The sequence below is a fragment of the Stenella coeruleoalba genome (genome assembly GCF_951394435.1).
Source record: "Stenella coeruleoalba genome assembly, chromosome: 3".
Classification (NCBI taxonomy): domain Eukaryota; kingdom Metazoa; phylum Chordata; class Mammalia; order Artiodactyla; family Delphinidae; genus Stenella; species Stenella coeruleoalba.
In genome coordinates, this window is record NC_137148.1 from 148,496,935 (window position 1) to 148,514,536 (window position 17,602).

Consider the following 17,602-nt stretch of genomic DNA (forward strand, 5'->3'; position numbering starts at 1 on the left):
TTTCATCTCTTCACTCTCACCATCCCCTGGCCCATTCATACCATAGGACCTTGAAGTTGGGGTCAGGTCAAGGGTTTGCAAAGTCACGCACGGCCAGCAGGTGGGACTGAGCAAGGTAAGCGTGCATGGAGATGGGAGAGTGGGGGAAAAACATCAGAGTGCAGTGCCGAGGGGCATCAGTGGGAGCTTGAGGTGGTGACAGTGATGGGAGATGGGTTCTGAATAGTGGTACTGATCAGTGTAAATGTGTTTAGGATCATGGGAAAGCGGTAGAAAAATGATTACTCTTAAAGGAAGGAAGGAGACTAGTTGAATCCCGAGAGGGTCTGGGAGCAGAGGCACATCTAGCGCTCAGATTTGATTTTTAAATACCAGCCAAAGGAATCAAGCCTCCTTGGAAAAACGGCAGATTCCAAGGGAAAGTACAACATGATCTTGGGGCATCTTCTTGTGCCAGAAAGGAAGGAAGTGCTGAAAGAGAGATGGAGACATGTCCCACAGATACAAAAACCCACTGGCCAAATCTGGGACAATTTGAGCATCAAAAGAAATAACTCTAACACTAATAGAACACATTGATTAAATAGGAATCCATAGGTCAACACGAATAGAAATAAATAAAAGAATAAGTAAATGAGGACAAGGGAAAGTTTTCATTACAGTAGGATGCCAACTAATAATTGTAGAAGGAATGATGGAATTAGAAAATTACCACTTGGCCCTTGTCACAGTGCTACCTAGTTCAGCGGAGAAACATCAATAGGTGTGAATGTTTGATGAAGAGCAGAATGTTTACAAAGTCTAAAAGTATCTCCCCACAAGATGTTAATTAATCACAAAGGGATAAAACAGCAACCTGGCAGACACATCTTCAATCAAGTGATCGAGGCGAACATCACCAGCAAAGGAACAATCTAAATAATGCACCTAGTTGGATGCTATGAAAAGAACACAGCATCACTTCTGTGATATTCCTGCCAAAGATGCAGAATCTGAATCTAACCACGAGGAATCGTCAGACAAACCCAAGGACTAGTCTACCAAAGATCTGGCCTGTTGTCTTTATAAAGAACTATACCAGATTGAAGGAATCAAAGGGGACGCGACAACTAAATGTAGCACGTGATTCTGAACAGAATCCTTTCTCTGTAAAGGATATAATCGGGACAACTGGCAAAACTGAAGGTCTGCAGGTTAATGGTAGTAATGTATTAATGTTAATTTCCTAATGCTCTTCCTGTGGCTATGTAGGAGATTGTCCTTGTTTGTAGGAATTACGTGTTGAAGTACTTGGGGGTGATGGGGCATCATGTGAACAACTGCTCTCAAATGGTTCAGGAAAAGAGTTATTTGTACTATGCTTATAACTTTTGGGTAAGTTTGAAATCATTTCAAAGGAAAAGGAGAAAGTTTTAAAAAGTTATCAAACATCTACTAAGAGTCAGGCATCTTTGCTCAGTGCTGTGGTTGAAAGCTAGGCTTTGCAAAATGTGCTGTGTGCATGCCATGGAATATTATACAGCCTTGAAAAGGATGGAAATTCTGACACATGCTGCAATATAGATGAACCTTGAGGACATTATGCTGAGTGAAATAAGCCAGTCTCAAAAAGACAAATATTGTACGATTTCACTTACATGAGGTACCTAGAGTAGTCAGACTCACTGAGACAGAAAGTAGAATGGTGGTTGCCAGGGGTTGGGGGAGGGGGAATGGGGAGTTATTGTTTAATGGGTACAGAGTTTCAGTTGGGGAATATAAAAAGTTCTGGAGCTGGATGGTGGTGATGTTTGCATAACAAGATGAATGTACTTAATGTCACTTAAAAAAGTGGTTGAGATGGTAAATTTTATGGTACGTATATTTTGCCACAATAAAAGAAATTAGAGGGGGAGAAAAAGCTAGGCTTTGGAGGTGAACAGCTTCTCAGCTCTGACACTTGTTACTGAGATCTAGGTGAGTGCTTGTTTCTTTCTTTGTTACTGGTGACAAGGACACTGTCTTCATAGTGCAGAGTCAGAGACCCCATGGGGAAGCCCTTCATGTAGCGGCTGTAGTGGGCAGCACAGAGCAAGTTCTCAAAACAGACTACCTCCTCTTATCCTGATCATTACGCATCACTGACTCCATAACTCCACAGGGCGGCTGCCGTTTTCCCCACTACCCCTCTTCCCACCTCCAAGACTTGTGGACTATTCAGCCCCCAGCCCACTATCTTCCCTTCCTAGGAACTTCTTCTGTGGACAGTTGGAGAGGTGGAGTGTGTCCCAGCTGAAGACAGGTATGAAAACTTACATGCTTATATATGCACAGCCTGTCTCTGGAGAGGCCTGTATAGACCGGGTAACAGCGAGGGTATCCGGCAGCCTGGAGGGACACGGTGGGAAACTTCTCCTGTTAAACCCATTTGTACCCTTGGGATGTCTTCCCACATACAAGCAGTATTCCTTTAAATAAATAATTAGCTGGATCAATCAATCAAACAAATTACCCAAAGAGGGGGCCCTCAATGACAACTGAGTTCCTTTTGGAGGATCTGTCTTTAGGCAGCTAAGAGGCGTTCAGACAAAGCCTCTCCCTGCCTTTGCTCTTTCTCGAGGGCCTACAGCTCAAAGTAATCAGTGTGCTAAAGCAGCTTATTTTGGGGAGGCACGTCCTCAACTCCCACTGCCATGTTTTGGAGCGGCATATTCTGCTACCCTTCCCTCTCATTCACAAAACGTTAAGCTACATACACTGATTAGTTCCACACATAAGCCTTCTTCTGGCCTTGGCTCGGGGAGGCTGCCTCTTGGGGCACCTCTGAGAGGCTTCGAGAACACTGGGTGCTGGTTTCTGCCTGCTTCCTCCTTGTACCTCACACCCGCCTCTCCATGCTGTCTACATCCTGTCACCCTCACGCATCCTCGGGTGGTTCTATGTAGACACCCAGACAGGGATGTGAGGGAACCGCAGGCATCCCTTCCTCTCTTGAAAATTCTAGAACCAAAATCGGGTAGCTTAACAATCTAGTCTCATGGCAAGTGAAGGTCTAGAAGACAGCTAAAGAGATGTTTTTGAATAATTTAAAATAATCACAAGATAATGACCCTCTAGGGCAAGCATTTCCAACTCACATGTCCTCAGGGGCCAGCAGGGTGATGGAGATGGGTGAAGCCAGCCTGTGGCATCTGCGTGTCCCACTCATCTGAAATGGTGAGCTGCTATCAAACTTGGGCTGACTGTTATCCAGTGGGAATATGGAAGTGTTTCCAAACCTTGACATTTTCCTTTAGGAGCCAGAAATACAGATCTATATGGAAATCTCCCCATTTAAAAATATCGGTAATTAATAGACAACAGTCACAACTCCTTGGCCAACAGAATATGGTTAGAGGGCACAGCAGAGCAGCCTGTCAGTTGGCAAACTCTGCCCTGTGACATGCACTTCAGTGAGGGGAGCAAAGGCTGGCTAGAACTAAGGGCATGTGTTGAGATGTAGGAGGTCAAGTTGATTTGATTTGGGCCTACCTTTGGAATGAAGGGAGGACCCCGGAGGACTGACAAGTTGGAACTTGTTCTGTTAAGTAATAGGGCGGCAGAGTAGCAAACGGCGAGGCGGACGGGGAAATATGGGCTTTGAATTCAGAGGCTTGGCTTCAAGCCTTGCTTCCCTATCTAATAGCTGTGTAATGAGTAAGATGCTTCACCTCTCTGAGTCTTGGTTTCCTCATCCATAAAAGGGAGGATAGATCCTACCTAACAGGGTCATGAGAATTAAATGAAGTTGTGCCTACGAAAATGTCTACCACCTCGTAGGTGCCTAGTTCACTTGATCCTTCCTTTCAAAGGTTTGTGAGTGAGGACGATACTTGCTGAAAGCAGTGTTTCAAGAGGAATGGCCAAATGGCAGCTTGGAGACTGGAGTCAGAAAGACTGGCTCTCAGGCAGTGTGACCAGTTTGAGAGCACAGGTAATCATTACTGCACGGCCTTGGAGTTGAGCCCACCCCCAGGGACAAGACCATAAAAGCGGACCCCCTGGCTCCTCCACGGGTAAGGTGATGGACAGTGTGCAACGCGCAGTGCTCAAGAAAGCTTGGCTGCTCCCGTCTGCTTCCCACCAGAGCCTGGCCTCTTGCCACTGCTGACCCAGACGTGATTTTTGAGCCCAAACCTCAGTGCCGGCCTCAGGCACCAGCCAGGCCCTGACCTTTGCTGGGTCCCTGCACGTCTCTCCTCTAACTTTAGGAGCCACTGAAGCCCCTTCTGCAGAGTTCCCGGCAAAATTCTGAGCTGCTTAGCAAACTCATCTTCAGAAGATGGCTTCTAGCTTTTGAAAGCTAAGGAGGTTTAAATTACATGCAGACATTTCTAAGCCAAAATGGCCAAATGCACAGTCCTTGCAAGGGACTAATGGGAGAATTAGCAAAAAAAAAAAAAAAGAGAGAGATGGTAGTCTTGCACCTCAGGAGCAGAAGAGACGCTGAGTTTATACACTATGTAGACACTATGTTTATCCACTAATATAATCAAACCGTCATTACCAATCAGCATCGCTGACTTTCCAAAGTGTTCCTAAAGTGAAAATGATTTTTAGTGTGCATCAGAAGCATCTGGAAGGCTTGTGGGCCCCTTCTCCAAGTCTCTGAATCGGTAGATCTGGGATCAGGGCTGCATTTCTAACAGTTCCAGGGTGATACTGATGCTGCTTGCTGGTGGTTGGGTGGCATGCTTTCAGAAGCACTGCTGTAATGAATCTGCTAGTATTTATTCAGTCCACAGTGCTAATGAGTGTTACAGAATGCATGGGAATCCCGACATCCATCCCCTGATGAGTAAATAAAAGTTAATGTTAAACAACAGAAATAGGATAAAACAATGATTGAAAATCTGATCTAGGAGCCACCAACTTCACTACAAGCCAAGGAGTTAAGACAGTCAGGACTAGGTGGACATGGTGGTTTGGCAATACCAGTCAAGCACTTAGGCTAGTAACTGGGAACATGCTGGGGGCGATCGTCTCCAGTAGTAATTGTAGACACTGCCCCAGGTCAAAGAAGTGGACTACAAAATGAGCATGGGGTTCTTTGTATCACCGTGACTCTAAGGCTTTGATGGTTTCTAAAGGTTGGTAATACTTGGTGATGTCTTACAAAGGTTAGTTCTGTGCTTCACGAGGCTTTTGCAAATGGCAGTGGTTTTTCCAACTATAGGGAGAGAAGCCTTGAGGTCCGAGACTAGTTTCTTGTTTAGGAGTGAATACAGCAAGGGTGTTTCGGGATGAGATATTTTTGGGTGGCCTCATCCTCCTCAGGGAGGAATTCTTCTACTTTATCTCAGAACACATGAATTTTCTAGGTTCTGCATGCCTAACCTAATACACAAGCATGAGGACTCCACTGACAATGCAAATAGGCTTCGCGGGACAGGAGAGAGCAGAGGTGGCTCTGGGCTTCCCAGCCCCTCTGGTGCTGTTTATCTGGTCTCGTTTTCCCAGCCTGCCGAGTTAACTACATTTACTCAAGGGAATATGGGCACTACTTCCATTTCAATTTGGCTCAGCTAAGAGTCCAAGTCAGCCCTCTGTCCCAACAGTAGTGAGGAGTTTAGTTACTCCTGTAACCTGATGATTTCATTTGAAAAAATTATCTCTAGTCTACAGTGACTTAGTGGATGTAACACTGATTTTAAAAAAAGAACAAAACTCCTTGGTATCTTGGCATATTTAACATTCTGTGAAAATTAGGGTGTTTCTCATCAACTGGTACACCCTTCTCTTGTAATGGAAGAAAAAGAGAACTGAGATGGACCAAAAACTGTCCGCCAAAAAGCATACACAACAGTCACTTGGGCATTTGTGGGCAGAAGGACACCTTCTCTGGGTTGCTCTATTCTGCCCTGTCACTGGGTTGAGGTCAGTGTTGGATGGGCAGGATTTTGGCCGGGTTGACAGAAAGGGGCTCTGCTGAGGCCTCCGTCTGGTGGCAGAGGCCTCCCAGGGAAGGAGGTTCATGGTACTGAAGAGGGGATACTAGTCTGAGAAGCTTCCTTGCAGAGCACAGGACTGGTAAGACTGGTCATTCCATGCTTACCTATTAGTGGAGTGAAGAGGACTAGAGGGGCCCTTCTCTGGGTACTGAGGACTTGGCAGTTGAATCCTAAACTGAAAAGGACACCAACCTGTTTCAGCGGGAAGCAGAACACACTTCAGAGGTAACTGCCGCCTGCCCTAAACATGTTGTCAGCTTGCTTTAAAGTAAGGGCACATGTTGCCCAAACATCTTGCTAAATACGGAAGTGCAGTCCTAACTTACAGTTTTGATGGTAAAGGTGGAAGTCTAAACAGGTTAAAGTCTGAGTAACAATATCCAGCAGTAGACTCAACTAAGAACGAAAGACACTTAGTTTGAAGTAATTTTTGATATCATCCAAGGCTTGGGATGCAATATGCCGAGTCATCACCTCGAACCTGTCAGAAACACTCTCGGGTCCTCCCAGAACTTCTGAATCAGAATATGCATTTTTTTCTTAAAATCCCCAGGTGACACTTCCGCAAACAAGTTTGGGAAACACTGACAGAGCACAGTACGCTCAACTAAAGACTGGCATCAGGAATAGTCTGGGGAAGAGAGGAACGTCTTGCTCACTTCCAGCTACACCCACTAGCTGCAGGACGACGGTAGTTCCAAGGCATGTCTACCAGTCCTTCACTGCCATTAAGTCGTGTTGAGCACAGGAATGGCATGCAGGCCGAGGACAAAGGTTACACTGCGCACCTGGGGTCTAAGAATTAGTCGAAACTTCAGAGTATCAAACGATTTAATTACAAAACTTAAGCCACTTATTAATTATTCACCTTCTAAAAAACACAAACATGAGAATAAAATAAACACACCCAAGACTCACTAGCCCTTGCAGGATAGGAAGCAGCCCTGGACAGAGAGCCTGCAAATGTTTTTCCTTATACCTAATTCTACATTTCCTCATGCATTCTAGGGTCCCATGTTTTGACACCTCTTACAGGGGAAAGGAAACGGAAGCTAAAGAGTCATGGACAAGAGGGTCACAACAACCTTAAAGCTATTTGATGCTAACGGCTTGTACACTCTTATTTGAAACTCTGAGAAACAGTATCAAATAAGCATTGTCAAATACCTACTCCTGGCTAACCTTTACTGTCATTCTTTGAAATTGCATCTTTGGGACTGGTTATGTGCCTTCATTGTAGCTGTTGCTTATCCCCAAGCACAAACCCTAAAATTCATACACAGTCTCTAAGTTCAAGTACAGAGGTTTGTTTCAGGACAACCCCAAGTTGATGTAGTGTTTCTTAATGTATCTGTAGTGTCTAGTGGGTGTCACCCCTTGGACAGGCTGGCCAGACGGCAGCACGACGTGGGGCCCACATGGTCAACTCTCCTACTGGCCCATTTGCTCCCTACTTTATCTGGACACCGCCCCACAGTCAACGTTGAATTGTGAAATCAGTGATGACCTTGGCCTGTCTTCACTCTGAAGTTGTACTCTTATGTAACTGAATCCAGTTCTTCACCATTAATTCAATGGAGCTTCCAAAACGTGTCAGGCATATTCTAAAAAGAAAAGATAATCATATCAAAATGTTAGTTTTGTGTTATGTTTAATTTTATATCCCCAAAGGAATTAAACTAGAAAGAAAGACTTGAAATGAATGTTTTCGTCTCCATAATGGAATTGAGGTGTTCTCCTAATATAGACAGGTACAAAGGGACAATTTCTCTCGAGTGCCCCATGTGAGCCTGATGTTCTCACTTTGTTCACTCACTGATGCTTATTTTATTTATCAAAAGTAACAGACATCTTAAAGACTCTTACAAAGAGAACACCGAAGTAGCATGAAGGGATGAGGCACACCCTGATGGTTACCAACAATGGCTGAGCTGAGTCCACCACTGCTTACTTGGTGATCGCTGCTTACGTTTACTAATGTCTCCCAAGCTCTGCAGAAAGCATTGTTTTGTGTATCTAGAGCTGATTTTTAAAATTAAATTTCAAATGTAAAAAAAAAAAAAGGAGTGCTCATAACAGAAGAATCCCACGGTAACTGACAGTGGTGAATTGAAATCCTTACTAAATACAAGGAAATCCAGCAGGGCTTAAAGCAGACTCTGAGCCCCATTTAGGATGCCACTTTAGAATGCATTGCTTGATTTTATATAAAAACTGTAAACCCAAGTTAACTCATGTCCAGGGGAGAGACTCATTTAAACAATTTCAGAACAACAAGACTTTCATGTGAATTTGCCTTGTGCACACCAATCATCCCAGATGGTTTCTAATGAAACATCTATTCACAGCTTAAACGTTTAGCTCTGCTGGCACAGAAAATCATACTCACAGACACAGGAAAACATTACTAATTAGTTCTCAGTAAAAAACGACTCATAACAAAATGAAGTCCATTTGCAGTAAATACTTTTCTGAATAGACAAGAAACATGACCCTAAATAATGGCTTACCCCTTTTCTATCCATTTTCTATATCTATAAGCCAGAGGTGAATGTTCCTGGACAAAAGACGGGATACTGGGGCTTCCCTGGTGGTGCAGTGGTTGAGAGTCCGCCTGCCGATGCAGGGGACACGGGTTCGTGCACCGGTCCGGGAAGATCCCACATGCCGCGGAGCGGCTGGGCCCGTAAGCCATGGCCGCTGAGCCTGCGCGTCCAGAGCCTGTGCTCCGCAACGGGAAAGGCCACAACAGTGAGAGGCCCACGTATCGCAAAAAAAAAAAAAAAAGACGGGATACTGGACCTTAGGAAGCATCCTGGGATGGGGCTGGAGGGTCCTGGCTTTCAGGCTCTGGAGGGGGTGCTGGCACAGCTTCTTTTTTCTGGGCCGCCAGGAACTCATGAATTGCTCGTTCTATCTGTGGCCTGAAGATGTGGTTTAGTTTGGGATCCACCACCTGGGAAATAATTCTGTCCACTCCAGCTTCCAACATCCCTGACCTTGAGAAGACAAATAGATCATTCCATTATTTAGCCTCCAAATGTCATGAGAGAGCCCAATAAATGTCCACCTGGTCCAAAGTACAGCCCCTCGAGGGAGTTCTTTCACAGGGAGGTCCACTTACCACACAGGGTTCAAGCCACGATATCTCTAGAGGGCAATTCATGACCCGCAGCTATCATTATTCCTAATACACAATCTCATCCACTCCCACCTCAACCTTGTACAAGAGAACCAAACAAAACTGTCCCAAAGACAAAGAGCAAGTAACAACATGGTAGGAAAGAACCGACAGCACGGGGAGAGTTGAAAACCTCAGTCTGTCAAAGCCAGTAAGCCTCCCACTTGACTCCATTTCCTTCAATATCTATCCTCTCACAAGTCAAAGCAGGAGAAGCAGCCTCCAGCAGCAACCTGGCTAGTAAGCCCTAAATCTTATATAACACAAATCAGTCAGGGCTGGGAATGTTTACAGCATCACCAGCAATTCAACAAGGCCTTCGGCTGTGGTTGTTACCTATGACACATACTAGGTAACTTGGAAGCAAACAAGTAAACAGACAAGAAACAGACTGGTTCTCAGTTCCTAAGGGGCTAAAATACATCCCTAATCCTTTCTGAAATAGAGCAAAAATTAGTCAACATGTCTATATTCAAACACCAGGGGTGGGTAGTGAGGAAGATTATGGTCACAGGAAACAAATCTCATTTGAAGGGTTTGGAAAATAGTCCATGCAGGGTCAAACTGAATTGTTCTCCTCGAAGGATTAAAACAGTCAAATACCATCACAAGCATGGTGGACAGGTTTTACTTACTTTCCTTTAGACTTGAGTTCTTAGGCCATTCAAGCTTTTGCTTGGGTAAAAATAGGTCCTGCAGTAATGGGGCAAATGGTGTGTCAGGGTACAGCCAAGGAGACAACTGGGTGAACACACACAGTGATAAGTGAGATGAGAAACAGGCCTTGAACTGGTTAGGCTGAGTAGTGAATAAAGTGCTTCCTAGATCCAGTGGGAACTGACAGCTTATCAACAGAAAGCCTAGATGTAAACAGACCACCATTAGAGTACAGGGGCACTTTGGGGCAGACCCCAATAGACAATGTGTGCCCTTAGAGATGAGCACCGTGGAACACAGAGAGGCCAGCAGCAGGCCATGGGTCAGTGGGGAAGCAAAGCCACCTCTCCTTAGGCACAAGCCAACGGCTGTCCACCTACACCACCCTGCTTCCCAGGTCAGATTCACAGGGGTCTTTACTGGAGGTGAAAGCCTGACCAAGGAAAACAAAGTACCAAGAGTGTAGCTCCCTTTCTTGGAGATTTTAAAAGTGTTCGGAGAAAACAGGATCTTGTCAGAAGCCTAAAACGGAAGATGAAATGAACAAATATGCAGTTAAAAGACTTATCAGTCATAATTAGGTTCAACAGTAGAGCCTGATTTCCTGTTAAGCCCTCCACGCTGCAGAACTGGGATACAGGTTCTGGGCCTGAACAGCCAGGCCAGCCAGCCAATGCTGAGGGCTGCAGTGTTTCATCTACAGGGTTAAGTAGCAAATCTTCACTTTAAAACTTCATTAGAATTTGCCTCAAATTCAAAATGTTAGCAAGAATCACATAGAAGTGTCTCAGTACTACATCCAAATTCATGTTTTCAGGTTAAATACATTCTAGCTCAAATCAAAAAGGAGGAAATATTTACATAGGTGGTAAAACTATGAAAAAAAAGCAAGGAAAGAATGACCATCCAACTCAGAAGTATGGTAACCTTCTGAGAGGAGGAAGGTATATCAAGAAAGGAGGGAAGCAGGGCCGGGGTGTTTTGGAGGGTGCTGGTAAGTTCTATTTCTCAACCTGGGTGGTGACTACAGGGATGTTCTAATTACTTGTTAGACTGCATCTCTGTTCTAAGCACCTTTCTGTGTTACATTTCATATTAAAGGTATATAAAGAGAAGCGCCACATGCATACCTCAAGAATGACATCATTGTGTATTAGAAATTAACAATAACGTTGACAGTTTTCATACCATTAATGGCACCCTTTCAAATATTTGGTGCTTAGATTTAGTTTCTTAATATGCTTTTAACCCTTAAAAGGCAGGGTTAAAAAAAAAGTTTCATCTGATTTGTTACTGCAGCTGTCAAATATGTTTTTTGTAAGGATTAGTGATAACACATATACGGACCAGTGCCAGACATGAAATAGTTGCTCAGTAAGTGGAAGCTATCGTCCCCTTCTCTCTGAAGGATCCCTGTGCCACAGTCTGCTCCCTAGAGAAACAGAAAGGCAATGGGTGATAAATCCAGAATGACAAGGCACTGGGCATCTTTTGGTATCATGCTTCTTCCCTAACTCTGAGAGTTTTTGTAAATTTTAGTTTCGTTTAAAGATTCAGATTTCATCAGCCATACAGCCATACTGCAAGTGCCAGCTTGTTAATAAGCATCCTTTTCTATTTTACAAAACTTATTTTGAAATTATATATCCATAGAAAGTTGCAAGGAAATACATAGGGAGGTCCACGCACTCCTTTACCCAGCCACCCCGAATGCTTGTACTGTACACGACTGCAGTACAACATCAAAGCCAGGAACACAGGAAAAAGGAAAAATTCTGTGACTATACGTGGTGATGGATGTTAACTAGACTTACTGTGGTGATCATTTCAAAATATATACAAATATTGAATCTTTATGTTTGAAACTAATTATACCTGAAACCAATATGCTGTATGTCAATTAAACCTCCAAAAACAAAGGGGGTGGGCGCAAAAACCCAGAAAACCAGCACGGGTACTCTCCTGACCTCGGTTACATCTCAGTTACAGTTGCACTCATGTGCGTCGGCGTGGGAAGCTCTGCACAACTTTATCATGAGGACCTTCATGTAACCACCACCACAATTAAGATACTCACCTGCACCCCACCCCCTTCATGCTACTCCTTTCTAGCCACACTCACCCCCCGACCCTGACCCTAAGCCCTAGCAGTCACTAATCTATTCTCCATCCCTATAATTATATGTTAGTTCACGAATGTTACAGAAATGGAATCGTGCACCACTATCTTTTTGATACTGGGTTTTTTTTCACTCGGCACAATTCCCTGATACTTCTGTTTTTAAAGGGGAAGGCTTCACAAGCTTTTAGATATTCCAGGAGAGACAGTGGATCAAGAAAACCTGAACATAAGTGCTGATATGAAGAGCAAACAAAGGATTCTGAATGGATTAGAAAAGGCTTATCTTAGGACACTGGATTTCATGAGCCACCACCACTTTTGTGCCAGTGACACTGAGAAGTCACTTGGATGAGCGATCAGTAGCACCTCATTAACTGAGGTTCAGTTTGCTGCTGTGAAGAATATACCTTAATAAGACTCCATGCCTTCCTGAAAGCTGCCATTACACTTTAGAGGGGCCGTGTGGATTCAGAAAATTTGTATAACCCACACTGACTTGTGAGAAGATCCAGCTGCTCTTGCCCAAGACCCAAACATTGATATATCGGTATGAACTCCAGCGTATGTTCACATTACACTGAAAACTTCAAAGAGTATGAAATATGTCTTACAATTTGGAATATCTTTCCTGGTAGAGGTGTGCATGGGAGGCCTATGTGGGTAGCAAGAATTTCAATTGAGTTCTTTGCTTACTTGAATCTTAGTTTTAATAGGGGCGGGGTCTGCTGTAACTTGTATGTCACATTTGCTGGAAAGTACCATGCACCTTGACCAAATAGTGCCTTGCACTGGCCTTCTTGCGAGTCACGCTTGTGATAACTGCCTTTTCGCTCTCAATTCTGCTTACTTACTGAACCACACTCTGCCTCAGACCATTTCGCAATTGGTTTTTGTTCATCGTAGGATTCCACTCCTGCTTGTCCAGATGTGTTGACACAAAATTATCCACTTTCTGCCTCAGGTTTTGGTAAGCTGGCTAAAATATTAAAAAGAAGGGGCAAGGTCAGAAGTTACACGCACCAAAGTTTTGGAAATTAGTCATTCAGAACACTGCTTTTCATAGAAATGCAGAATTTCAGGTCCTTAAATACACTCCCATCGTGTCCATGAAGATCGTCACGCAGCATGGCAGAGCATGGATTAATGACCAACATGTGTGCCTGCTACAATGCCAGATGCTTTATTACCCCACTTACTTTGCAAATAACTCTACGAGGGAGGTCCTGTTGGCTCTCTCCTGCTCTCATGTTAGAGGATACAGGCTTAGAAAAAGTAAACAACTTGCCTACAAGGCTAAAATGTGGCAAAGCCAAGGTTAGACCCAGGCCGTTTCCAAATCAAAGGAAATGGGTTCTAGTCCAGCTCCATTGCTTACTAGCTCTCTGACTTTCGACAGGTCAGCCAACCTGAGTCTCAGTTATTTCCGTCTGTAAAACAAGTATTACTGCCCTGCTTACCTCACAGGGTCTTCTTGGCCACAAGCAAGGCCTCGGGACAGTTCTCCGCATAAAATGAAGGCCCACCCAACCCTCAGCATGACTCATGAATGCAGACTGAAGTCAACGCCTACGGAACACTGGGAAAGGCTGAAGGGAAGCAAAACTTAAGTCCCAAAAGGAGCCTGAGAGGCACTTGTTGGTCTCAAATGTTCTAGACCCAACTAGGGTCAGAACAAAATCAGAAAGGAACTTGATGAACACAAGGAATCCATGTGAACATAAGGAATGCATGTTCTAAGCCTCCAAGACCTTCTGGCACCACTAGCTGTTCTTCTCCAAACCAGGTTAGCAGTGTGCAGTGCTGTTCACACTTCATTCCTCTCTCCTCCCACTGTGGGCAGAGAATACTTCCCTACCCCAGTGACACTGTGTTTAGCAGTGTGATCTGCTCTGGCCAATGGAGTGTTAGTGACAAGAGGTCCTAAATGTGGCTGTGCCACCTGGCTTGGCTCTTGTACTCTGGTGACCTTTGATGAGGGTAGTCCTTTGCAGCCCCTGTCCATTTGGCCTGGGACCTAGGATGAGCACATGTGCAGCAGACCTACCCCAACCCACAGCTTGGACCCAAGCCCAGGCCACCTACAGCTGAGCACCAAGCCTGTCTAGATCAGAGGAACTTTAGCTGACTTGTAGCCCCATCAGCATGAGAACAAATGCTTGTTATAAATCACTGAGATTTGGTTTATCATGTAGTGCTACTGTGACAAAAGTTTGCTAACAGTCAGGTCAATGAAACTGACAAAGGAATCGATTGGCCTCAACTCCATGAATGGGCTCTTCCCAAAGGCCATGACTCACAGGCATAAAGACTCTCCACCAGACCTGGAGAGAGTAAGGCAGGGAGACGGGTGAGGACTAAAATTCACAGATACCCCTGTACTGTCTGCCTAGCAGCTCCTGTTTCCTGGTAACCATCTTCCCCTCTTCGTTACCCACTACTGTGGGGAGGGCAGTGGGTGCCACGTTCTCCTGGCTACAGGGGTGGGTGCCTCCCCATGCTGAGACGATGCAGACACTTCCTGGGATTTTTTGAACTGGAGCTGTTTCTAGAGGAAGAAGCTGTAAGATGTAACCAATAGATACTAGTAACCAAATGGATGGCTCTGCTCTGCAGTGACAGTTAAAAGAGTTACGAAGAAGAGGCATGAAAGACAGCCCTAGTGGAGCATCCCTGGTTCCAAGTGCATCCCTACCCTTCTGGCAGTTTATCCATTCTAGCTTTCCTTAGAGCCCATGAGCCAACAGAGTCTCCCCTCAGCTTACAGGAGTTAGAATTAGATTTGTAGCTTTTAACCATTAATCCTGATACTATACCTTCTACGATTCAAAATAACTCACCCAGTTTTAGATAGAAACGGTTCACAGGGAAAAGGACAAAGGACAGCTAATGTCACCACCAAACCTTAAGAGACCCTGACAATACAGAATAATCCCTTCAGTTCATGAAGTGAAAGGACCTAATGTGCCTGCCACTGACATTTTATTATACTTACTATCACTATCTCCGTCTCTTCTTCACCTATCAGTTTGTTCTGTTTGTTTATATTTTGGATGCACTGCAAAGTAAATTACAAACACCATCAGTACACTTTTTATGTTTGTAGTCTGGGGTGGAGCCTAACAGTAAATCTGACAAGTTGTCAGGTGATGCTGATGATCTAGGGGCCACACTTTGAGAACCACGGGACTAAAGCGATAAAGGATGTGTCTAAAACACATTATCTTCAAGAATTAAGACAGGGCTTCCCTGGTGGCGCAGTCGTTGAGAGTCGCCTGCCGATGCAGGGGACGCGGGTTTGTGACCCGGTCCGGGAAGATCCCACATGCCGCGGAGCGGCTGGGCCCGTGAGCCATGGCCGCTGAGCCTGCGCGTCCCGCAACGGGAGAGGCCACGACAGTGAGAGGCCCGCGTAGCGCAAAAAAAAAAAAAAAGAATTAAATCAACCAGGTGACTACCAGAAAGAACATCTAAGGAGATGTTAAGTGGTGAAGGCTCCAATTCCCTCTCCCCCAACAGATTCTCAATACCGATTTAAAGAAATGTATACTACATTGATTAAGCCACACAAAACCCAGTGAGACAAATGAAACATGAGTGGAGAACTTGCAATGGGAAGTTGAGAACACCCAGTACTGGAAAAGGTGAAAGCTCTGTCAATATGTACCTGGGAACCTTAAATAAGGAAAATTAAACACCCCATTTCAAGGATAGCACTTCTCCTTGAGTTTTTAATCTTGGAGAATAACAGCATACACCACTTACTATTTATACTATCTGGTCTACGTTTCAGTTTTCTACCCTAGAATACAATCTTTGAGGACTGGGTAGTGACTTGCTCGTTCCTGTATCCACAAGCCCCATCAATAAATGTTTAATGGGTACATGGACAAGGTCTTTCCCTATTTTTAAGGCCTAGTTTTAAGCTCACAATCTTGCTGTGAGGTACGCAAAAGATTTCCATGACAGGCTCAGAGGGGAGAAATCACTTCCCTCTAGCAGCCCATTCAGGAACAGAGCCTCCCTAAGTCTTGTTGGAGAAGCTTCTGAAAAGGGAGTAAACGAACATTCCAGCAACTGCTGTTTGTCTGACACTTAACACACGTGACTTCACTGAATACAAATGAACCTTGGCAAGTAGGTAAAGTGAAACAGCATTGTACTATCTGTTGACTTGGTTGACCTATGGCATTAGGATCTAAGATAGGCACCAAATCCCTTTCAGTCAATGATGGAGAACAAAATAGGGTGCTGGTTCTACAACAATGTACCTTAATTAACTGTGCATGCAAGTCTGCAAATCACTAAGCTAGAGAAAAGGAATAGTTATTATAGGCTGATGATAGTGCATTCAAACCATTCACGCTTACTTACCTGGTTTCCTCCACTGTTTTTAACATACTGAGATTTGTTACTGAGGGCTTTAAAGGAGTCCCATCTTGGGAAAGACAGGAGATAGGCAGGCTGTGAAACCGGTGCTGGATCCCCAAGTTGAGAGATGCGACTGGGCTAAGTCGCACAGAATAGTGATGGGGCTGGGAGCCGAACCCACGTGGGCATCCCTCAGAAAGCTTCCTATACTGCCCTAAGCGGTCTCCTCGCTGCTGAGATTTTTAAGGTGTCTTTTGTTTTTCTCTCTCCTTTGGAAATGCGAAATGCAACCCTGGCAGCCTCATGCCCAGCCCGGCCCGCCTGAGCCCAGGCGGCCTAATCTACCTTGGTGTCCACGTCGGCCAGGCAGTCCCGGCGGAAGCTGTCAAACAGCCCCCGGCTCTTGAGCTGCTCCACGATGAGCGCGATGAGCTGCGGGTCGCCGGGAGGCAGTGAGGCCGGGTTGATGGGGCCGCCGCTCCCACCGGCTCCCGTCGCGCCTGTCGTCGCCCCCGCCGAGGCTTGGCCGGCGCCGCCGCCGCCCACCGCGCCGGTGCCCCCTCCGCCCCCGCCGTCCGCCATGGCTGCGCCCCGGGCCCGCGAAGGAGACTGAATACGGATTCCTCTCAAGGACAGAGGGCCTGGGTCGTGTAGAGGTGGCCGAGGGGCCGGAGAAGGAGGAGGCAGCGGCGGGGGAGGAGGAAAGGGTGGCGGCGAGGACGGCGGCAACAGCAGCTTCTGAGGCAGCAGAGGTGGCGGTAGAGGCGGCAGAAACCGCCCACCCCATCCATGGCGCTCTCCGGGTGACGACACCGCCAACCTCTGCATTGTGGGGCAGGAGGTTTTCCGGCAGTCATCTCCGGCTTTCTTATAGGCAGAGGTCTGGCCGACGAAAACTACATCTCCCGGCAGGCTCCGGACTCTCGTCTCCAGTTTGCGGGGCAGTATGGGACTTGTAGGCTTAGGCCCTCGTGATTGCTGCAGCCTGGGCTGGCCTTCCTTGCTCCGTTACTGCCCTCTCACTTTAAATCAGCGCGTCCTCAAAGTGCCTGATTATAAGAATCGTCTGCTAGGCTGATTGAAAGTATAGATTCACAGGTTTGTCCCTTAGAGATTCTGATTCAATATTTCTGGGTCGGGGCCTAGGAATCTGTGCTTTTAACATGCATTCCCGCGCCTTTCTTGAACAATACGATCCAGGAAATGTGGGAAGCAGTGGACTAGTCAAATTTCTTTTATTCAGAAATTGTGGGTGTATTTCCCCTTCTGATTTTAATAGAAATGCATACTTATTTTAGAAAATTG

At 45.5% G+C, this 17,602-nt stretch overlaps 1 protein-coding gene and 1 long non-coding RNA gene across 4 annotated transcripts in view; one reads left to right on the forward strand and one right to left on the reverse strand.

Moving 5' to 3' along the window:
* Positions 1 to 6,106: 6,106 nt before the first annotated feature.
* BOD1 (biorientation of chromosomes in cell division 1) lies at positions 6,107 to 17,112 on the reverse strand. 3 transcript variants are annotated; one of them, XM_079915363.1, is made up of 5 exons: positions 16,643 to 17,112; positions 14,922 to 14,984; positions 12,781 to 12,905; positions 8,772 to 8,968; positions 6,107 to 7,573 (listed from the first exon to the last, which is right to left on the reverse strand). In XM_079915363.1, exons 1-4 carry the CDS (start codon positions 16,877 to 16,879, stop codon positions 8,773 to 8,775), a joined length of 621 nt encoding a protein of 206 aa, XP_079771489.1. In that variant the 5' UTR covers positions 16,880 to 17,112; the 3' UTR covers positions 6,107 to 7,573; position 8,772. The 3 variants fall into 3 exon arrangements, with proteins under 3 accessions (XP_079771489.1, XP_079771490.1, XP_079771491.1); XM_079915364.1 differs by lacking the exon at positions 14,922 to 14,984; XM_079915365.1 differs by lacking the exons at positions 6,107 to 7,573; positions 8,772 to 8,968 and adding an exon at positions 8,979 to 11,239.
* A 179-nt stretch (positions 17,113 to 17,291) lies between these two features.
* The window catches only part of LOC307183196, a 158,307-nt gene continuing 157,996 nt past the window's right edge, over positions 17,292 to 17,602 (forward strand). Inside the window, exon 1 of the long non-coding RNA XR_013827407.1 lies at positions 17,292 to 17,395. This is a non-coding gene — a long non-coding RNA (uncharacterized lncRNA). The remainder of the gene's footprint in view (positions 17,396 to 17,602) is intronic.

Excerpts from the sequence above, each read along its gene's own strand:
- BOD1 (XM_079915363.1), bottom strand. The coding sequence starts at position 16,879 with ATGGCGGACGGCGGGGGCGGAGGGGGCACCGGCGCGGTGGGCGGCGGC. Across the intron at positions 14,985-16,642 it reads TGGCCGACGTGGACACCAAG|TGCATCCAAAATATAAACAA; the intron begins GTAGATTAGGCC and ends TTTACTTTGCAG. Across the intron at positions 8,969-12,780 it reads CTGAGGCAGAGTGTGGTTCA|GTCAGGGATGTTGGAAGCTG; the intron begins GTAAGTAAGCAG and ends TGTCTTCTCAAG.